We start from the raw sequence: 23,490 nt of genomic DNA on the forward strand, positions 1-23,490 counted from the left end.
CATAGAACGCTCAGAACGGAGTCCCGGCACCTTTTTTGGATGGAACCTTGTAGGGTAGGCAAGGCGGGTTGTATGACATGTGTGAGTTCCGGCACCTTTTTCTTTTACAAAAAAAGCACTGATTAATACAATTACAATTTTACAATTTGTAGGAGTAAATTCAGCAAACTTTGTCTTTTGAACAACCACAAATCTGGCAATTCTAGTTTCCCCAAATTAATTTGCATTAGACAGTAAAATTACAATTTGTAATTAATGTCTGTAATGGATGTATCCCTTTCTAGGTACAAAATGAATTTTTCCTTGATGTTAGCGTAATGATGCAACACATCAACTGTAAAAGCAATTCAAATTTACTGGGACTATTCATTTGTAATTCTGTGATATTACCTCTTTAGATTTTGAAGATACAGTCTGAAATCACAGCAGACAGACAGATAGACAGAAGAGGGTGGGCTGGGAACTCAGCAATAATTGTTAAAGTACTTATATAAAATAATGTATATAAGGAGAAACATTTAGATCATACTTATTGGATTTATAAGGAGCTAAATAATAATGTAGTTTGGTGTGGTTTAGCTACATGAACCAAGTTAATTTAACAAAAACATGAATAAATATTTGAAAAGCCTGTATTTCATATAAACTGTTTGGTATAATTCATTAATTCAGACACATATATGCAAAACTGTGCAAATATTACCCAGATGAGTTTTATATTTATGTCTAAAAACAAAAATCCCCATCCTCTACATGCAAGAACATAACAAAAATAATGTTCTTGGGGGTAGAGTGGGAGATTGGGAAGGTGTATTTTTATGAAGAATACAAAAAAAGAAAGTGTTTATATTTATCTTTATTTTTGTTTAAACAGTGTAGGGTTTCCATAAAATATTAAAATGTAAGTTATTTCAGATAACCATTTGAGGCATGAATTGATGCCATCTATTACTGATTGGTATAATTGGGATTAGTTGATTATTTTACTAGTTGTATCATGGGTGTTTTATTGCTTTTTATGGATGTTTTATTGCTTTTTAATGCATTATTGTAAACTGTTGAAAACCTCTTTTTATAGCAGCAGTTGTTACAAAAGTCTTCTGAAAGACTCAATGAGTTACAGTAGATAATAATCATTGGTATGGAAGAAGTTTTCAAGGCCTTTTGAATATGTGGCTTCTTTGGATCAATGACATGCTTTATATGAGAAATAGTTCTGATCAGATATTGCATATTGGCTAATATACAGCCAAGATCAGATGCAGTCACACCCCTGAAGCTTGTGTTGGGATGATGAAAGCAACCTAAGACTATCCTCTAAATCTAATCACAGGGTTGCCTACCATTTACAGTACTATAGTGGAGGAGAATGAAAAGCTATAGTACTTATTTAAAAAGCGGAAGATGAGGAGGAATAAAATAAATGGGAACTGTAACACATTTTTGAAAGCTGTTGCCATTTTTTTTGAGATGAGCAAGTACTTTTTAGAACATTGAGACCAATTTGAAAGTAGAATTCAGAAACATATTGTTCTCCTCTGAAATAAATAAAACAATCTGAAAGTTTCCAGATAGCCCTACTATCTACTATCTTTTATCCCACTATGTCTATCCAGTTCCAATTCCTCAAAGGACTTTACAATTATTATTTTTTAAATAATTGCAGTGTTTCTGATATGAGGAAAGATGGAGACAGAAACTCAAAAGTACACCCACTTTGCTAGCATTTTGTAAGCAGACCAATGAAGTCTTATTTCAGTGTGTGTTTGGTCCTTAGTTTAAGTTTGTTTAGTTTTATGAGTATCTAAGCTTATTGTTGATGTTTTAAATGATACTAATGGAGTTGTTACCATTTTAAACTTTTTATTTGCTTTTTAAATACTAATTGAATTGCTACTTTTTAAACATTTTCTTTGACCTTGACATGCCTGCCGAGAACCTTCTAAAAATAGGCTGATCCTTAACGTTATGATGTAATAGATATACCGCTTTTGCAAAAAAAAACTTTCTAAATGCAATTGACATATATGGAAAGGAGGCAAAATGTTAGATGATCCAGAATCCAATTTGTTGAAATAGACTGATAAAGAAAGCACATATCATAACCAAAGATACTATTGTAATGCTCATAAAACTACTTCATCTATATACTTCTTAATCAAGTATAGAACTAGTATTCTTTAAAAATTAGAGGTATACACCAGCTAAATTTAAGAAGCACGCCCTACAGTTTTAACATAGAGTGTAAATTTATGCAGCTTCTTCTATCCAGTAGTATCACTGGATAAATACTTGTCTGCCAGAAATACACTATTTATATCAGATAATGGAATACATATTTTAATAGAATATTGCCAAAGAGATGTAGTTATTCCTAGGTCTAGGAAGTTAATTTTCCAATGACTCTTATTCTGAAAATGTTACTGATGTTGTATACAATATTTGCTTTATGGATGTCATGGTCATGATGAATGGAAATTGGTATAAAATGCCTACACTTATAAAGGAATATGAGCTTACCTACAAAACGTTTTGTCCTCCCTGTCCAGTTTTCTAAAAATGCATTCTTCCATTTGGACACTCTCTTGTAAGATAATTAAAAGAAAATAAATTGCCAGAAAATAGGAAATCAGAGGCTTCATCTTGTCCTGCGAAAAACAATAGTGAAAAGTTAAGAGATTTTCCCCCAAAACAGCTGCATTGCAGATCTTCCTATACTTTTGCAAATTATTTTAGGCAATTATTTCCACATTCTATTGCCAACAGCACTTTAAATGTTTGCATCAAATCCATGAAAGTTAATATTAAAGTAAACCTTCTAATCATTAACATATTTCAAATTTTTTTCTCTGTGTTTGTCTCTAATAAGTTAACCTAATGACCATTCTGCAATTTATGTGAGTAAATTTTTGATCTACCAACGTGCATAGATAAAAATAAGATATTAAATGTTTTAAATATTGTAAATGCGACTAAGTCTTGTGATCGTTCAAAATATATACAGATATACAGAAAATCTGTAGAATAGTAAAATTTAAATCTAAGGAATTTATATCACAGAAAAAATTGTCTCATTAGGTTTAACTGAACCACTGATGATAAATGCACCTTACAAATTGCCAAGTATACAGAAATGCCGAAACATCTTAGGGATATTTTTCTTAAGATTTAGGCAACTGGACACAATGTTTTAATATGGAAGGTTTAATCAAATCCCTCATGAGAAACCTATTTATTTTTGCAGAGCCCCTGAGATACAGAACATAATACATAATTTGAATGTCAGTGATTTAAGAAAAGCAGAGATCATTATTTTGGACTGCACATGAGACAAATGGCCTATTGGGATACTTACATTAAAACAATGTATTTCATGTGCAGTCAAAATTCATATGATTTTGGATTAGATCCAAAATTACATCTAACATGGCCCTTTATTTGAACAAAATACAGTTGAGAACTGCCTCTGAGGATCTGGGTAAACTGTAGGGATGACACAGAAATACAATTTGCATTTTCTTTTGTCTTTTATTTTTTAACATGATCTTAGTACTGTTGCATATTTTATGTTTTGTATTCTGAGCTGGCCTAATGGCTACTCGGTAACATGTTATTAATAGGAAAAAAAATGCTTTTATACCCTAGGTTTCCTCCAACTTGAGCTCATCAGAGAGAAAGAAACAGCTTAATTTGAACTGAACTCAGGCTGTTCTTCCCAATTCAGTAAGTATAGAACAATTGCATAAAGTGCCTTTGGCATAGCAGAGTTGTCCATGTAGGACTAGATTTAAAATAAAAGGACAGGGTTGTGACCACCATCTTTTGACCTCTTCCCTTTCTTCCTGTAGACATCTCTATAACTGCCTTTGAATTCGGGACTGGGTGCAAGGTACAAAATGAGAACAAATAGTTCAGAGGCCCAGCATTCCTATATATTTTATTATTAGGGTTTTTTTTAACCTTGCCTTTATTACTTTATAATAAGTAACTCAACACGGCAAATATACCTAATACTTACTTCCTTCTCCTATTTTTTCCACAACAATTGTGTGAGGCGAGTTGAGAGAGAGTGGCCCAAACTCACCCACACGGCTTTCATGGCTAGGGCAGGACTAGAACTCACAGCCACCTGGTTTAATCTTAACTGCTACACTATATATATAGTGTATAACTAGTGATTAAAGCTCCAGGCTAGAAAGTGGGAGACCATGAGTTCAAGTTCCGCCATAGGCACGAAAGCTGGCTGGGTAACTTTAGGCCAGTACTTCTCTCTCAGCCCAACTCACCTCACAGGGTTGTTGTGGAGAAAATAGAAGGAGGAGTGTGTGTCAGATATGTTCGCCCCCTTGAATTATTGGTAAAATGAAAATAAATAAATAAATAAATAAATGAAAACAACAAAATGATGAGGGAAATGAGCCAAGTCCAAATTCCTATTCAGTCAGGAAATTTCCTCTTAGCCTCACAGCTATTAAGAGCTCCGGATGGCGCCTGATCTCCGCTCCTTCCGGCGCGATCTTAAAACCCACCTTTTTGAACAAGCTGGCCTGGCCTGAGGGGATGGGGTTGGGTTTTATAAATTGGTCTTAACTTTTAATCTGTACTAATTTATTACGGGCATTGCTGTTTAATTACTTTTTAATAATTTTTAATTTTTGTATCTTGTTTTATTATGTATTGCCCTGTTCACCGCCCTGAGTCCTTCGGGAGAAGGGCGGTATACAAATTAAATTAATAAATAAATAAATAATAAATAAATAAAACATTTTGAACAGGTTGCCCAGGAAATGTAGTTTATTTAATTATCAAACTTGTTTGCCGCCCATCTCACCACAAGACGAAATAATTAATTGGAGAAAAGATTTATCCTGTTAAAGGAGCCCCTCATTTTTACAGATGGGAGCTAATGGCTGTCATGTGATCTGCCCTCCAACATCTCTACTGGACTGTTTTGACAGACAGTGGTGGAATAATGGCAAGGGAAATCTGGGTTCAAGTCCCTCATCAATTACAGGTTAATCCCCCTCACCCTGAGCTACCTCACAGGGTTGTTTTTTGGGGATAAAAAACTAGAGAGGTGCTGGAGCACCTGAATGAAAGGCTGGATACAAATGTAATACATACATACATACATATATACATACATACATACATACATAAATAAATAAATAAATAAATAAAGTAAACAAGGCCTCCTAAGATCATGTCTGCCTCTTCTGTCTCTCCTCCCCTCCCACCTCGGTTTGCAATTTGACACCCACCATAAAAAAGCTTTCAAAAACTCACTTGGGCACTTCATGTACCCAAAGTTAAAAAGCAAATGGTGTGCATTGGAGGGTTAAATATGTGGGCATTTCAAAAGGTGGAATGTTTTGTTCTCCCCTCACAAGAGAAACATTTTGCTCAGAATATTATCTGTGAGATAATTTCATTTCAGTGGAGGTCAGCTGAAAGAAAAGAGGATTGTTTTCCACCCTCCGTGAAGAGAATTCATTCTGCTCTGAGCAAGATGGTGGCAAACACATATTTTCCCTTCTTTTCCCCTCAGAATTCTTCCCGCTTCTTCTTTCGCCTCATCATGGCAGGTTTTCCTCTTGCTTGCTCAGCTCAGCAGCATCCACAGGTGTGATCAGGGGAAAAAAATCAACATAACAGCTGTGATGTGCAATGCAGCTTCATTTCGATTTTTTATTAACCAGACTTCCAAACAAATTTAATAAATATTCTGCACTTTCCAAAATAACAGCCAGAGGTGCTATGTCCTTTAAATGCTGTTGTTTCATTTGGTTTATATCACTCAGTTTCTCTTAATCTGTGGTTAGATGTAGAAACCTGTATCAATATGTCTTCCTTGTTACAGGATGTGATGTTTCCAATTTCAGATTGTTTTTGGAGTAATGGACTAAAAGAGCTGCAAAGGTTTTACTGTGTACATGCCAAAAAAGTTTTGAACTTTGCAGTTGGTATTGGGCTGAAAGCTGTAGGCTGAGAGTTCAAGTCCCATCTTAACTATGAAAGCCAGCTAGATGACTTTGAGTCAGTCACTCTCTCTCTCTACCCAATTTGCCTCACAGGATTTATTTTATTTTATTTTATTTTTTTATTATTTAGCCGCCCATCTCGCTACAAGTCAATTCTGACAATATCTTATTTCAAAAATTGCAGCCAAATATATCAGTCATGACAATTTGAAGGAGGGGAGCGGTATTCTTTGAATACAGCAAATGAAAAGAATAAAGTTAATGAAATAATAAAATATTTTATATAAAATATTTTTATATCAATTATATAAATATAAAATAATAAAAATAAAGCTAATGAAAAGTAGGACTAGGAGTGACATGATAGCACATTTCCAATATTTGAGGGACTCCTACAAAGATGAGGAGCCAAACTATTTTCCAAAGCACCAAAAGACAAGACAAGAAACAATGGTTGAAACATGGAGAATGGTTGCCTTCAGAAGTTGTAAATGCTCCATCACTGGAGGCTTTCAAAAAGAGATTGGGCAACCATTTGTCAAAAATGGTATAGGGCAGGGGTGGGGAACCTTGGCTCTTTTATGACTTGTGGACTTCAACTCCCAGAATTCCTGACAGTTGAAGTCCACAAGTCATAAAAGTGCCAAGGTTCCCCACCCCTGGTATACGGTCTCCTGCTCTAGCAGGCAGTTGGATTAGAAGACCTATGAGGTCCCTTCCAACTCTATTATTCTATGTTCTATCTTTTTACTGCCACTAACTGACATGTTGGCAACAATTCTTAATTCTTAGGGAACCAGATCAGTCGAGCCTAGCGGTTAAGACACCAGCCTAAAAAGCAGGAGGCTTGTCCGAGCCACAAAAGCCAACTGGGTAATTTTGTGCCAGTCACTCTCTCTCAGCCCAACCCACCTGACAAGGTTGTTTTGTTTTGTGGGGAAATTAGAGGAGAATGTGTTGGATATGTCTGACACCTTGAATTATTTGTAAAAATAATCAACGTGGGATCCAAATAAATACATTAGCCCATCAATAATTCTAACACTAGTTTTGACTCATGCCCAGAGGAAATGGGTGTTACTTCTGGACGGAAGTGCACAGGACCGGATTATCAGACTAGCTTCTGGGCGAGATGGGCAGCAGCATATACATTTAATCAGTACTTTTTTTTGTACAAGAAAAAGGTGCCGGAACTCACACATGTCATACAACCCGTCTTGCCTACCCTACAAGGTTCCATCCCAAAAAGGTGCTGGAACTCCATTCTGAGCGTTCTATGACAAAAAAAGCCCTGCATTTAATAAATCAATAAGATTACTAATCCTGCCTCATCTTCCCCTCACTGAATGCCACTTGGAGCCTTCTTCCACTTGGCCCCATTATAGCATATTAGGCCAAAACAGGCTCCAATAAATTGGTAGAACTTTTTTTTCCCCCGCCAACGGCAGGATTTATACTTTCTGCTTCCTAACGGGCGTGGAAGAACTGCACGCTTAAAGCCCCGTTCTCTGTGTCCTACTAAAGCAAACGGACTCGACTCCGGATAAACTTAAAAGGCAGCGCTAGCGTGGGAAAATCCCCCTTTACCTACGAGTCCAAGTCCAAATCCAAACTTCAAGGCAAGTTTTCCGCTACGAGCCAGCGAAGAATGCCCGCAACTGCGCAGCTGCATAGCTTAATTACCCCCATCGGTCCGTAAAATCACCTGACGGACAGGTGGCAGGTGCAAAGGAGAGGCGGGGAAATCACCATGCAAGGCGGCGGCTGATTGGGCCTTGCCCCTCCTCCGTCCTTCGGGATTTGGCCGTTGGCGAGTTCTATCTTTCCTCCGGCCCCCGCTGGACCAGCAAGCGGACGTGGGAGGTGGGGGCCGTTGGATGTTGAGCGGAGTCTTTAGGCTGCGATTGCAGCTGCAGCTGGAAAACGGTGGGAAAAGGTGGAATTTTAAGAAAAGTGTTAGGTCATCCCCCATTAGATGCCGGTCAAGAGACGGTTAAGCCTTTTCTCAGCCGGGTTGGGTGTAGGCAGCCGTCGTGGCTAGACGTCGTAGCTAATTGCATTTTTATTTTTATTAAATTTTCTGCACCGCCCATCCCACTTAGGTACAGTAACTCGGGGCCGTTTACAACAGCATGCCTACACTTGCTGTTTTCAATCTAAATTTAACTCCGATTCAAAGAGCCATTTATTTAATGAATCACCGATTGTGGTGAAGAAATGAGCAAGCTGTACTGAAAGCTGCTTGGGCAGATAACTGAAACAGCTTTCTGTATTGCTGTTTCCACTATATACCATATCGAAATACTATACTATATACTTATTGAAAACGACAAGGACCTTTATTTCAAAGAGCCGGAAATAGGTAGTTAACAGATCCAATAGTTGTTTCTAGAACAATCTAAAAAAATTAAAATGTAAACAGGGAACTGTTATTATACTTATATCGAAATTTTTTTACCATCAGGGCTGAAATACATCAGGGAAGCATCAAAGGGCAATATTTGGATATTCAGTACTTTGCCCTATTTTCCTAACTGAGGACATGACACTTCAATTGGTAATATATATTAAATAGGTAAAGGTAAAGGTTCCCCCGCACATGCATGCTAGTTGTTTCCGACTCTAGGGGCCGGTGCTCATCTCCGTTTCAAAGCCGAAGAGCCAGTGCTTGTCCGAGGACGTCTCCGTGGTCATGTGGCCAGCATGACTAGATGCCAAAGGCTCACGGAGCGCTGTTACCTTCCCACCGTAGTGGTCCCTATTTTTCTACTTGCATTTTTACGTGCTTTCGAACTGCTAGGTTGGCAGAAGGTGGGACGAGTAACAGGCGCTCACTCTGCTACGCGGCACTTGGGATTCAACCTGCCAAACTGCCGACCTTCTGATCGACAAGCTCAGCGTCCTAACCCACTGAGCCACTGCGTCCCTACATTAAATACATTGGCCTAAAGAAATAGTATAACGTATCAGTAGTAGTACATGGTCCTGTTTTTCCTAAAGAAAGATTTGATGTAGTGGTTAAAACACCAGGCTGGAAATGGGAGACTGTGAACTCAGTCTTGGAAGGAAACAAGGCACTAGTCCAGAAGGCAACAACTCAACAGTACAAAAAAGAAAAACCCACAAAGGTCACAGAACATCCCAGCCACAAAATGGCATTATGTCCTATTACATTGCCTATGATTTGATCCAAAGTATACAATACCTCAGTCAGCCACGGGGGCACTATTAATTTTTCATTACATTACACTACAGTACTTATTCTATAGACCTAATTAATGGAATCTATATGAAATTCTGGCCCATGAAATATTTCAGATTCAGTGGCTGAAATAGGGTGATGTAATGGAATTGATACCTAAGATATGCAGATGATACCACTCTAATGGCAGAAAGTGAAGAACTAAAGAGCCTCTTGTTGCGGGTGAAGGAGAGTGCAAAAATTGGGTTGAAACTTAACATTAAGAAAACCAAGATCATGGCATCCGGCCCTCTCAATTCCTGGCAAATAGATGGGGAAGAAATGGAGGTAGTGACAGATTTTATTTTCCTGGGCTCCAAGATCACTGCAGATGGGGACTGTAACCAAGAAATTAAAAGACGCTTGCTCCTGGGGAGGAAAGCCATGGCAAATCTAGACAGCACACTAAAAAGCAGAGACATCACCCTGTCAACAAAAGTGCATATAGTCAAGGCTATGGTCTTCCCAGTTGCAATGTATGGCAGTGAAAGTTGGACCATAAGAAAGGCTGAGCGCCAAAGAATTGAGGCCTTTGAACTGTGGTGGTGAAGATCCTGCGAGTCCCTTGGACTGCAAGGCGATCAAACCGGTCAGTCCTAGAGGAGATCAACCCTGACTGCTCTTTAGAAGGCCAGATCCTGAAGCTAAAACTCAGATACCTTGGCCACCTAATGAGAAGGAAGGACTCACTGGAGAAAAGCCTAATGCTGGGAAAGATTGAGGGCAAGAGAAGGGGACGACAGAGAATGAGGTGGCTGGATGGAGTCACTGAAGCAGTAGGTGTGAGCTTAAATGGACTCCAGAAGATGGTAGAAGACAGGAAGGCCTGGAGGAACGTTGTCCATGGGGTCGCGATGGGTCGGACACGACTTCGCAGCTAACAATGGAATTGATAGGAAAGACACAATAAAATGTGGCAGTCTCCATGAGTTAAATAGGACTGGAATAGAATGGAATATAAATCATATACTACCCCCTGGTGGCTCAATGAGATATTCAAGGCTCAATATGAAATGTATAACCCAGAGGTAGGCAACCTCGGCTCTTTTATGACTCATGGACTTCAACTCCCAGAATTCCTGAGTCAGCATGAGGTTGCCTACCCCTGGTATAACCCAATGTTAAGGAAACACTGCCTCTGGTGACTCAGAGGTTTTGTAGGCTCAAGGGCAAAAATAAGGCGGTAGAATAAAATCTATAGCATGAGAAGTTGTAGGCTCCATATGGAAATAAGGCAATACAATGGAATTTATAAGAAACCTGTTGTTACCAGCCAGGGTGACCTTACCATCACAGAAGACCTATAAAAGCAGAAGAGAACTAAAACAAAACACTTCGAAGTTCCACTGATGTTTTTTTTAATTATTTTTATTACATTTATATCCCGCCCTTCTCCGAAGACTCAGGGCGGCTTACAAGCTTAGCAGTAGCCTTCATTCTATGTATATGCCTGCTTGTTAGGGCTTTCACACACACACACCCCAAGCGGCATTATTACAAAGTCAGCTTATTGCCCCCAACAATCTGGGTCCTCATTACCTGGTCTGATGACGAAATGTTCAGAAACTAAACAAGTTTGGAAAACAAACCACCAGCAAAAACTGTTGTTTGATGAGCAATAGAGTACATATTCTGATTAATACTTGATTCTGATTAGAGGTGTTTGCATGACCTCTGCAGATGCCATATGCTAAATAAATTAGTTACAGCTATTTGTCTGCAACCTATTAAAAACTTTCACTTGTTCTCTTTGCTGGAAACATTGTCTGCACTTGTGTAGACTTCCGTCTACTCTTAGATATTAGACCCTTTGACTGTCTTGACAACCTTGACCTGGCTCTTAAATCTTGGCCTGACTTTAGATGACTGTTCTGCGTGCTCTTTGAAAACAAGCTTTTGCTTTCTTTGATATCTCTTGCTCCAATGCAAACTGTCAGCTGAATGTAAAACTGATCAACTCCCAAGAAACATCTGTGTATGTGGTTAAAAATTAAAAGCAGGACACCTACAAAGTTCAAGATCCTGCAAGCCCTTGTTGTTTCCTGTTCCAAAGGATGTGAAAAGCAGGATAGGAACTGTCTGGACACTTTTGAACTACGGTGTGTTGGAGAAGACTCCTGAGCATACCATGAACAGTGAAGAAAATAAACAAATCAACCCGGAGTTCTTGAGATGCAAACGACTGGGCTCCAATTATCCTATTTTGGACTCATAATGGGAAGACCCAGATCTCTGGAAAAGATGCTGGGAAAGAGGACAACCAGCAGTAAGATGGATGGAGTTAGTTATAAAGGTGATGGGTGCACCACTGGAAGACCTGAAGGACCAGGTTGTCACGGAGACTATCTATGGCAATGCAGCTGCTGCTGACACATGATCAATAATACAAAGAACTGTCCCTCTTGAATATTCCACTCAGTATGGAATATTGGGCAATGGTACTGAGCCTACAAGAGCTATTTTAGTATTTTTTGCCTCAGTCTATATCAGCAGCTCCCAACCTTTTCTATACCCTGCACCCCTAGAATGCTTGTTATATTCTCGCATCCCTTACAAAAGTTCAAAATAAAGGCAATGAATTATGCATATACACTATAATTTTGAAAATTAAGTTTTCGCACCGCCTGGAATATAGTCTGGCACCCCTAGGTGGTGCAAGCACCCGCCCCTTGGGAACCCCTGATGTATATCATGGTGCAATATATCATATATGCTGCCACCTAGGGGTCAAGAAGAGTATTGCTGGCTCAATGGGGAGAATGCAGTATTGTAGTTGAGTAGGGTATTACAATTTCAATATATGCCCTATACATTAATGGAGAATACAGCAATGAAATCATCACAGCACAACACTGTCTTCTGTGAATTTTGGAATCTCAAGGTCAACTATGTAGAACAATATGATCACTTGAATTTAACAGAAGCAAAGCCAAGGCATCTTCAAACTGTAATTTATGCCATTTAAGTCTTGCACTGACTCCCACTAGCAGTTTTGAACTGGGAGATGATAATGTTTGTAGATTCACTAATGTTTCTGAGTCACATCCAAAAGTTATACACAGCCACATTGCCCAAATAGGAAAGTACTGCATGTTAAAACCTCTTGAATAGATGTTTCCGCTCAGTTCGTTCATGCATTTCTTACAGCTGCTTTCCTGAGCCTGGTGCTTAAAATTGTGTTATTTTTTTCCCCTGTTCTCCATGAACATTTCAGCAACCCCATCACCCCCTGACCTGGCTCCCTCTCGTACATTCTCTGGGTACAACACAATGGACTTGTGGAAGATGGGGGAAACTGCCAAGGGACTGAAGGAGTGTAGCGTGTGATACAATTGTGCATAACCTAGCATTCATCTGCAATTTTGTCACCAAGGTCCCTGATGCTTACTGCCGATTTTGTTTAATGCTGCAACAAAAGAACTAAAAATACATTTTTTAAGGAGCTACAGGGTGAGACACGTCTCTTTCCCTCAAGCCCTCCTTCCCCCAAATTAAAAAAAAGACTCAACAGCTTCAGACTGGCCTCTCCAGTGACCTTCCTGCCATGCCTTGCAGCTCTGGATGATGGGCAAAAAATGTTCTCCCAGACAATAAAATGACCCACTCTTTGCTGAACAATGACATATTTTCATTCCATGGCTTGAACCTGGCCCTTCCAGAACAGGCCTACTGCCACCTGCTGGACAGGTAAATGATATGCCCTTTGAGCGGCCCAGTTGTTGAACTACAGCATTCCACTTTCCAAATCTTTTCTCCAATGCCAGCAGCCTCCCCTTCTTTGGTGTGGGTAGCACCCCATTTTCCAGGGATGGGATTGCACACCATTGTTTCAGCAGCACTAGCAGGCATCTGATGCTGGAATCAAACCAGTCGAATTAAATTTCCAAGGTGAGACACGAGGAATCGCCAAGCACGGACTCCCCAGGCACAGAGATTCTTCTTATGATCGGTATCTTGGCAAAAAGGCCTCTGTAAATCCATCTGATCTAAATGAGCTGAACTGCCCCAGAGGCCACCAAGGGAGCAATTGTCTTGTAGCGGATCAAATGTTGGGAGTTTTCATCCAAGTCAATCACGTAATCTCTGAAAAGAGACAAAAGGACAATAAAAATAGACTGTTCTTGTAATTTTATACACACTTATTCGTAGACTTATTTCTCAGCTTTCTTCCAGGACCTCTCTTTCTACAAATAATACAGAACGTTCTTTCTTTCCATTCTTTCTTCCTGCTACAATAGCCCTATAGAGTTGATTGGGGGGGGGGAGAAACAGCAATTATCTCCCTGGGATCTTTTGGGGGTTAAATAAGCCCATCTAAGCTCATGGAGAAAAAGTAACTTTAACACAAAAAAAAAAATAATGTAGGGTTTCTGTTTTTCCTCCTTTTTTATGCTGGGCAGCCTTTGGGAAGCGAGAACTGTTCAAGGGCAGAGCTAGAAGAAAAGCTCAATGTTATAAAAGTAGCTTTCATGTGTTTCAAATGAAATTAAATCCAGTACTATTGTAACATAGGGACGCGGTGGCTCAGTGGGCTAGGACGCTGAGCTTTTTGATCAGAAGATCGGCAGTTTGGCGGGTCGAATCCCGAGTGCCGCGTAACAGAGTGAGTGCCTATTACTCGTCCCAGCTTCTGCCAACCTAGCAGTTCGAAAGCACGTAAAAATGAAAGTAGAAAAATAGGGACCACTCCGGTGGGAAGGTAACAGCGTTCCGTGCGCCTTTGGCGTCTAGTCATGCCGACCACATAGACGTCCTCGGACAAGCGCTGGCTCTTCGGCTTTGAAACGGAGATGAGCACCGGCCCCTAGAGTCGGAAATGACTAGCACGCATGTGCAGGGGAACCTTTACATTTTACTAGTCTAACAGGAGGCGAACCTTTTCTGCCATGGTACCTGCCCTTTGGAAGATCATTCTCCCCATCCCAGGTAAGATTGGCCTCAACTCTATTGATCTGCCAGAAAACCCTGTCAGCAAACATGGGGATCCCATGAAAATCAGGAGCCCCTGATCCCATGAAAATCAGGAGCCCCTGATGCCTATATTGTAAGTAGGATTTTGAATTAGTCTATTTGTTTACAGTTGTAACTTATTTTAATGTTTTTAATAGGTGTTTTAATCTTAGTTGAATTGTGCGTGCTATCCAGAGTCACATACATTAAATTTAATAAAACAAAAAGAATAATTTAATGATTTTATCCCACTCCTTTTCACATCCTTAATATTCCCCCTCTCTTATTAAAAGTGAAAGGGAAGATCTTACAGCAATTCCAGGTGCCCCGTCTAAACTTTTGGGAGAAGGTCTTTCATGGATCAAGGTGGAGTCAGAGGCTGCCCAGATCTTTCCTCTGGCTGACTGACCTTTTGCAAACAGTAAGATTGAATCCATCTGCACCAAACATTATAATGAAAGACTGAGATCCCTTTTTTTTACAATTGCCTTCATTCGTGAGATCCCTTGGCTTGAATATGCATTGGAACATCTAACTTGCACCAAAATGGGGAAATTTTGACAATCAGCCAAGCATCTTTCAGGAGGGCCAAATATGTGAGGGCTAAGAGGAAAGGGGGGGGGGAGAGAAAAAAAAACGTTCTGGTGTCTTGAAAATCTCATTGACCAATCGAAAACCCAGCATGCCCAGCCAGTGCTGTTTTGTAGCTATTATCTTTTCTCTTTGTCGCCAACAGAATTCCCAACCTCTGCTCATCGTGATCTGGATCCACCATTATATTTTCCTGTCTCTCCTTCACCCTCAAGAAGACGAAGGCGTCCAGGTTGGGCTTGGGAACTGCCAAGAAAGATCGGAGAGGATTAAAAAAAAAGGTTTTCCTCAGCAGCGTTTAGAAAGATCTCATACCACAATATATGACAACACTAAAGTCTGCTAAGCAACATTTCTTCAGCCACCATGTCTGTGCACGCGTATTGCCATTATCAGCAGCAGAGAGGATGTTTTCCAAGGCCTGCTTCTCCCCTTGTTTGGCCCAAAGGTCCAGCCCCTCTTCCCCCCCCCACCCACAAATCTCTTTCAGGGAAGTCACCTACAGCTCTCCAGCTGCTCCTGGGCCTAGGGGGTGGGCCCTGACTGAAGGTAAACTGCCCTTCCTGCATTCTTCTTACCGGCCTTGAGGAACTCAACTTTCTGAAGGTTTGGAGGCATGTGTCTCAGTGCAATGTTTTTGAGATGATTCTCTGTGTTGGCCATGTACCTGAAAAGAAGAGATTGTTTCATTGTAAAACAAAAAGGAAGCTTCCTATTTCACTACGCAGTCGCTATGCAGACTGACAAAATGCAATTACAGTTAAAGAAATAGAATACTGGAGGCAAGTGTTCGCTCATCTGTGCCCTAACCACCATTCCCAACCCCCTACCCCCACCCCCGGCCCTGAGGGCCACGTAGAATGATTTTTCCTAAAACTATCAACTTCTACTTTGAAGTTTCTTTGTTATACAAACTATAAAATTAAATGTAAGCCTTTGTTCCAGGGTTTTCCCTCTGGAAAAACCACAGCAGAGGTCCCCAACCTTTTGGGCACCAGGGACCGGTTACGTAGAGAAAGTTTTTTTCCGCGGACCAGAGGAGGCCTGTTTTTGTGTGCTGCCTGCATCCCACAGATGGGGCTTTGCTTGTTCGTGTGGACCGGTTGCTGGCATGCCGCGGCCCGGTACTGGTTCACGGACCGGGGGTTGGGGACCCCTGCTCTAAAGGGAATCCTTTTTAATTGAAACATTTCAAATAAATAATAAATTAAATGGCCTTCCTTGTCTTGGTTGCCTAATTGGGGTCCAGCATACCGAGGCACGTACCTAGAACACATATTTGGTCTCCCCCTACCCCAAACTTTTTACTCACTCTTTGGCAAAGGCAAACTCTTCTGGTGACAGGATGGATGGTTCTCCTTCTGCCCTAGTCTTTTCCTTCTCTAGGACATGGGGGAAATATTTCTCAATCTTTCAGAGGAAATAAACAACAAAGGTAAGAATATACAGTCACTTCTGCATTGCTGCAAGCCAGCGATGGGACAAAAAAAATCTCTTGTTCCTCTGTCATTATTGATTTCCTTGGCTAATGTCCCTAATGTCTTTAGGTTCAAGGAATCTACCACTTCCAAGGCTATCCCTTGCATAGGTCGCTAGTACAAGGAAGAGTCATAGAAAAGAGCCCCAAGCAAGAATTGAATTGAGTCAATTTCGCACAGTAGTTTATGGGGCTGGTCTTATGCTGGCTAGGGAATTCTGGGAGTTGAAGTTCACAACTTGCCAAGATTAGACAGCCCCATTGTAGTCCATTTGGACTTCCTACATTAATCCATCTCTTCTAGTCTCCCAGACTAGAGTTGGGTTCACTTGCCTAAACCAACCGATTTAGGCAATACAATAGCCTGCATTCACCTAGTTTACTGTGACCAAATTAAACATATCCTGGCTTTGTATACTGGCACAACAAACGTTAGGACTCAGATTACTTCAACTGAGTTTGTTGCGTGAATCTAGTCCAAGTCAGATTCCTTTGGGGGAAAAAATCATCAATTATTACTAGACAATTTAGCAACCTGCAAAATGAAATCCACCAGTTGCATTGATGCAACTATCCTGAAATGTTTAATAGGAACTGATATGCTAGGAAAGAAACAACGAGCATTTGGCTGCTACCTTAAAAACAGGCCAAGAGCAATTCTAAATGCTTCTGCTATTCACCAACTCCCTGGGGTGTTTAATTAAGCCCTGGTGGGGTCATTACCTTCCGAAGTCGGCAGCGCAAGTAACTGCTAAGAACATAACGGATTCTTTCCACTTCCATGCGATGAATACTAATTTTTAAGTCCCCTTGTTTGCCTCGTTTCAAATTCTCTTCCTATGGAACAAATAACAATAATAAAAAAAAACATTGTGATTTTTCAATAGACCAGGGATTCTCAAATTTTATTACTAATGATGGATTGGATTTGCTCCCTTTGAAACAAATTTACTACAAGTAGTCCCCAACTTATGACAATTGAGCCCCAAATTGTTGTTGTTAAGTGAGTTTTCCCCATTTTATGACCTTTTTCTGCAGTAAATCATTGCAGTTGTTAAGTTAGTAACACGTTTGTCAAGTGAATCTGTCTTCTTCACTGACTTTGCAAGGGGTGATCACATCCTCCCAGGACATTGCAATCACTATAAATATGAACCAGTTGCCAAGCATCTGGATTTTGATCACACGTCCATGTGACTGCCACAACAGTTGTGTGAAAAGCAGTCACAAGCCACTTTTTCAGTACTGTTGTAGCCTTGAAAGGCCATTAAATGAATGCTTGTAAGTCAAGGACTACCTGTACTCACTAGAAGATATGCAACTTTCATCCTACTCTTAACCCACCCCACCCCCTTGATTTTTATTTTTATTTATTTTAATTCCATTTATATCCCGCCCTTCTCCGAAGACTCAGGGTGGCTTACAAGCTTAGCAGTAGCCTTCATTCTATGTATATGCCTGCTTATTAGGGCTTTCACACACACCCCAAGCGGCATTATTACAAAGTCAGCTTAATTGCCCCCAACAATCTGGGTCCTTGATCACTTGCAACTCCTTAGCTCTACAGTAGGTGGGAAAACAGGAGTAGCAGCTAATCACAAGAGTAGCAAAGTCAAGAGTTCAGACCCAACTGGAAAAAGGAGATCTTTGAAGCTCGTGATTTTCAGCGCTGTGATGCAAGGCGGCCTGTTAAGGCATACCAGCAGACGCTCTGCAACAGAAGTGAATGTCAAAAGCAGCATCACACCAATGTGATACAAGGTCCATCTCCATTGTATATGTTTTGTGACGTTTCAAGAACAAAAAGAGCAGAGGTTGCATTGCAGTGGTGTGACATTACCCTTACGGAGAATTTTTTTTTCCAAAAGAGGGTTACTGGGCTGGAACAAGAGTGGCCCATGAATGCCCTCCTGATCCAAGATCAGTCATGTTCTGTTGACCTCTTCTGATGTCTTACCATGTGTTCAAGCTGCTCCATGACACATTCAACGATTTCCGTTTTGCTTTCAAGCAATTCAGGGGCAAATTTCTCATTCATCCAAGCCTGAGAATAACAGCAGAAAATGGGCGTCATGGTTACCACCTGAAACATTTTCCTGGTCCTCACAGTCTTCTGAGCTTTATGTTCCCAGCTCTTCAATGCTTTTGTTACGGTCCTAGGTTGGTCCCTTCTTCTAAATGGCTGATCAATAGCTCCCACCCTCTCTAACTATCTTACTCCGAATGTAAGAAGGCTTGTAAACTAACCCTCTAGAAGCCTCCCCATGGTTGTTGTTATTGTTGTTCAGTCACCAAGTCAGGCCCGAATCTCCACAACCCCACGGACTACAGCACACCACGGCCTCCTGTCCATCACTGTCTCCCGGAGTCTACCCAAACTCATGCCAACTGTGTCGTTGACACTATCTAACTATCTTAACCTCTGCCATCCCTTCTCCTTTTGCCTTCCATCTTTCCCAACATCATCAGGGACTTTTCCAAAGAGTCCTCTCTTCCAGTGGTGGGATTCAAATATGTGAACGACCGGTTCTCTGTGTGGATGCCACTTCCGGAAGTCCATTGTTGGGCCTGGGCAACAAAATAAATAGCTACCGGTTCTGCCGAACTGGTGTGAACTGGCTGAATCCCACCACTGCTCTCTTCTCATTTGGTGGCCAAAGTATTTGAGCTTCAGCTTCAGTATCTGTCCTTCCAATGAAAGTACCCTCATAGTATTTGCTCAGAAATAAAGGTTGATCCTTAAAAAAAGAAATCAAACTAAACCAAAGTAAGAATCATAGCAACTCTGTTAGGAATACCCTAATCTCATCCAAGAAAATATTGAAATGTTCCCTTTCCATACTTATTCCTGTCAAGAGAAAAAAAAATCTGCACCTCTACCCCTTCTCAGCCACTTGGTCAGTAGCAATATTCATTTTGTCTACTCCAGACATGTCAAACACAAGGCCCGGGGGCCGGATCCGGCCCGTGAAGTGGTTTCATGTGGCCCGCGAAGCCATCCTGGAAACAGTGAGGGAACGGCCCCCACTGCCTTGGCCCTGGCCCAGAGACCCTCCTTCTGCCAGAGACCCTCAGATCTGTCCCACTCCTGCCCAGGCCCCCATAGGCACCCTTGATGCAAACGATGTAGAGCTGGCCACGCCCACCCAGTAGGCCATACACACTCTGGCCACGCCCACCCAGTAGGCCACGCCCACCCAGGCCACACCCACCCGGCCCCCTGAGGGCAACCGCAATGCTGATGCGGCCCTCAATGAAATTGAGTTTGACACCCCTGGTCTACTCTGTCAAGACACTAGTAGTACAATCTCGAACTGCCGAGTGTCTGCAGAGACAGATCAAACACCGTAGGGAACATGAGGTAACGGTCCCAGGGCAGGGCCTCAAATACATCTACACCAGAGGTCCTTACCCTTGGCAACTTTAAGACTTGTGGACTTCAACTTCCAGAATTCCTCAGCCAGCTTTGCTTAAAGTTGCCAAGGTTGAGGACCCCTGGTCTACACAGAAGGAAACTTCTCCAGTTCTAGAAATGCCGGCATCAAGCTCCCTTCGTCCAGTGCGCTCCCACAGGGAGGGACTTCTCAGGGTGCCGCCGGTAAAAGATTGCCGGCGGGTAACACCCAGGGGGAGGGCCTTCTCAGTGGGTGCGCCTGCCCTCTGGAACCAGCTGCCCGTGGAGCTTAGGACTGCCCCCGACCTCCGTTCATTCCGCCGGGACCTGAAGACCTGGCTCTTCAAGCTCTCTGGCCCAGGCTGAGAATTTTAATTTTAATTTTAATTGGGGTTTTTTTACTTTTTCAGTGACTGTTGTAATTATTTTTAATTGTTTTTAACTTTTGTATTTCCTGTTTTAAATACCCTGTAAACCGCCCTGAGTCCTTCGGGAAAGGGCGGTATATAAATCCAAATAAATAAATAAATAAATAAATAAATAACCAACATTTGATTTGCACCTCTAAGCGTATTCTGTAGTTCATCTTACACATGTCTATCAATATACCAATAAACCCTTAGCAATCTACAGTGGGCAATACTGAAGATCTCCAGCCATCTATTGTTGTTGTTGTTAGTTGCGAAGTCGTGTCCGACCCATCGCGACCCTATGGACAATGTTCCTCCAGGCTTTCCTGGAGGAACATTCTCCAGCCATCTATAGGAATATGCTAAGAGGGAGCTTTCCCTAACAGCAAAGTTCCTTCTTGAGTGATAGCTACACTCAAGAAGGTTGCACCAGATGATCTCTTTCATGCTTCAGAGGCAGTAATAAGTTTCCTATCTCAATTATTTCTTTGCTGTATGTGCAAAGAAAGTTTGAATCTGAATAACCTTTATTGTCATTTCCCTGTATAGACGATGACACACATTAAAATGAAATTCCGATGCACCCCCTCTCCAAAAAAGAGAGAAAATGCCAGGCACCAAAGTGTCACCATCCCAAGGACAATAACAACACAAGGGGAAAGAGTGAGGAAGGAGGGGGCTTTTAAAGACTTGATCCTATAACTAATTTAAAAGAGGGAAGAATTAGCCCTATTCCTTCCAAGCTTCATCCCTTACCGCAGCCTTCCTCAGCCGAGGAATCTGCATAGGGCTTTGAGTTCTGGTTGCTACAAGCCCAGCGTAATAAGCAGCAGGGCGAGGAAGGCTAATCTAGAAATTGAACCAAGCAAAAACCAATTCAAAGTGTTGCTCAGACAGGAATGGTTTTCTTTTCCTAAACTGCCCACTTTACTACTTGCAAAGGTGAACATGGCATGAAGCTGTTTTGTTCAGGCCCAGGGATGCCGGGGGGGGGGGGTAGAGGAGAAGCACGTCTGGCATGGTGAAAGACACGAGTTATTTCCGTTTCGCGCTGTATCCTTCAGTTTATCCCACCCAAAGCGGAAGTTTCCTACGCACTTTCCCCCCCCCCCACAACCAGAAAGAACAAAGGTGTGTGTGTGTGGGGGGGGGGAAATGGGAGCTCCATCCAAAACCTGGCGTCTTGAACCACCGCTTATGAAGGCAAACACCTAACAGCTCGGGCTGCCACCAACCAGCTCAGCCCACTCCAGGCCAATTAAGTGCCAGCTGCGTTCACACGGCTTACGGATGCAATGCGATTTTTCCTGCTTCAAACAACTTGCAAGCTTTCCCTTCTTCCCGCCCCGCCCCCGCGTCCTGTACTCAGCCGGGCGCGCTGCAAAAACCAGCTGGCAGCCTTCGCGTGAAACGAGTCGGGTTTAAACCCCCAAACCGCGCCGAACGGACCCCGTGCTCGTCTGAAAAGGCCCCGTTCGTTCCCAACGGAGGGGGTCCCCAAGACCCTCGCGGGGGGGGTTCACCTCCTCCAAGCTGCAGATCAGCTGAGCCGGCGTGAGCACCACCTCGTCGCTACCCGCATCCGAATCCAGCTCCGCCATTCCCACGAGCGCGCCGGGCTCCCGCGTTTCCCGCCACTGCTCGGTGACGTCAAATCCTCCAGCGCGCTCCAAGAGGCGGGATCCCCTCGCCCCCACCAGGCGGGGAAATCCTCTTTGCCCCGCCCCTTTTTCTTAAAGGAACCGTGGCGGGACACGCGCTCGACTTTGGAGCCAAGGAAGCAGCGTCCTGGCGCCGCCACGGCCGACGGCGCCTTCGTAACGTGGGAGCGGAGAGAAGGCTCCGGTTGACCGACTTTGCCCTTTTGCGTTTGCCGATGTGTCTCGCCTCCAAGGCAGCTGCGGGAGCTCAGCTTGGACGTCCCCGAGACGTGGAGGGGACTTTGGAGGTCTTCTAGTCCAGCTCCCTGGTCAAGAAGAAGCAATCGCAACCCAGCCTTATTGTAACTCCCTGTAAGGTCCCTCGCTCCAGGGATCTTCAAACTTGGCCCTTTTATGACTTGTGGACTTCAACTCCCAGAATTCCTCAGCCAGGCATGCCTGGCTGAGGAATTCTGGGAGTTGAAGTCCACAAGTCATAAAAGGGCCAAGTTTGAAGATCCCTGATCTAATCAGATAACCCAGGGCTCTTTGTGCTGCCATCACGTGGCAGCACAGTCTTCAAACTTGGCCCTTTGATGACTTGTGGACTTCAACTCCCAGAATTCCTCAGGCAGTGTGCCTGGCTGAGGAATTCTGGGAGTTGAAGTTCACAAGTCATCAAAGGGCCAAGTTTGAAGACACCCACCCACCCCAGATAACCCAAGCTCAGCCTTCTTAGACAGCTCTTTATTTGATCAAATAAGATGGCTAGGTGGCAGAAAATCTGGAATGCTGGCAGAGTTATGTCCAGTAGTGCCACAACTTAGAAAGTTGGTAAAAGGTAAAGGTAAAGTTTCCCCCGCATATGCATGCTAGTCGTTTCCAACTCTAGGGGCCGGTGCTCATCTCCATTTCAAAGCCGAAGAGCCAGCGCTTGTCTCCGTGGTCATGTGGCCAGCATGACTAGATGCCAGAGACGCGTGGAACGCTGTTACCTTCCCACCGTAGTGGTCCCTATTTTTCTACTTGCATTTTTACATGCTTTCGAACTGCTAGGTTGGCAGAAGCTGGGACGTGTAACAGGCGCTCACTCTGCTACGCGGCACTTGGGATTCGACCCACCAAACTGCCGACCTTCTGATCGACAAGCTCAGTGTCCTAACCCACTGAGCCACCGCGTCCCTAGAAAGTTGATAGCATTGTTTTATAAACTTTGTTAGTCAGTGAAAGCCGGACAACAGAGCCATTACATCATAAGGAAGATATCAATCAATCCTGTACACTCCCTTATTCCTTCCTTCAGTACACCCCATCCATGTCCCATGTTTCCCACGCTTGCGTGAGATTTCCCTGGTGCAAAAGCCGATTACAGAAAGCAAGAAAGCAACAGTTAAACAATTTCCCTTTCTTCGAGTTACAGAAGCCATAACCCGTGATGAAAGATGAGGCTTGCAATCGGGTATGTCGGGACAGCCAAGAGGCTGCTGCCTGGCTTGGTTCACGGAAGTCACTTAACTATCATGTTCTTAATCATGATTAATCGAAGCATCCAGACAGTCGCACTGCAGCACACATTAAGCAGGGGGGTGTTGGAGACAGGACGCCTAATCCAAAGGCAGGTGGACGGGAGACCACCAGGAATCTGAGCTGCTATGTTAAAAAGAAAACACGTGAGATGTGAAGGCGTCTGCAACTCTTTTTCATTTTGTTAAGATTGACCAGACGGTCCATGAGCTCATAACCAATTCTTTGCTTTAGCCCAGGGGTCTGCAAAAGCAAGAAAGTATAAACCTATAAATCATTGGA

The 23,490-nt window shown here is 42.5% G+C and overlaps 2 protein-coding genes across 3 annotated transcripts in view; both read right to left on the reverse strand.

Moving 5' to 3' along the window:
• PEBP4 (phosphatidylethanolamine binding protein 4) overlaps positions 1-7,702 on the reverse strand; it is a 260,280-nt gene extending 252,578 nt beyond the window's left edge. Inside the window, exons 1-2 of one of the 2 annotated variants that reach the window (XM_081333583.1) lie at positions 7,569-7,702; positions 2,521-2,648 (exon numbers count right to left, since the gene is read on the reverse strand). In XM_081333583.1, coding sequence (XP_081189709.1) covers positions 2,521-2,642 — 122 coding nt within the window. In that variant the 5' untranslated portion in view covers positions 2,643-2,648; positions 7,569-7,702. The remainder of the gene's footprint in view (positions 1-2,520; positions 2,649-7,568) is intronic. The other variant, XM_081333582.1, reaches the window with a different exon arrangement.
• Positions 7,703-12,161: 4,459 nt separating this feature from the next.
• GINS4 (GINS complex subunit 4) lies at positions 12,162-21,671 on the reverse strand. Its single transcript, XM_081334200.1, has 7 exons — positions 21,568-21,671; positions 18,198-18,284; positions 16,964-17,077; positions 16,076-16,173; positions 15,342-15,430; positions 14,919-15,009; positions 12,162-13,305 (listed from the first exon to the last, which is right to left on the reverse strand). Exons 1-7 carry the CDS (start codon positions 21,643-21,645, stop codon positions 13,209-13,211), a joined length of 654 nt encoding a protein of 217 aa, XP_081190326.1. The 5' UTR covers positions 21,646-21,671; the 3' UTR covers positions 12,162-13,208.
• Positions 21,672-23,490: the final 1,819 nt, after the last annotated feature.

This window comes from Vipera berus (assembly GCF_964194415.1).
Source record: "Vipera berus genome assembly, chromosome: 8".
In the NCBI taxonomy this organism is placed as follows: Eukaryota; Metazoa; Chordata; class Lepidosauria; order Squamata; family Viperidae; genus Vipera; species Vipera berus.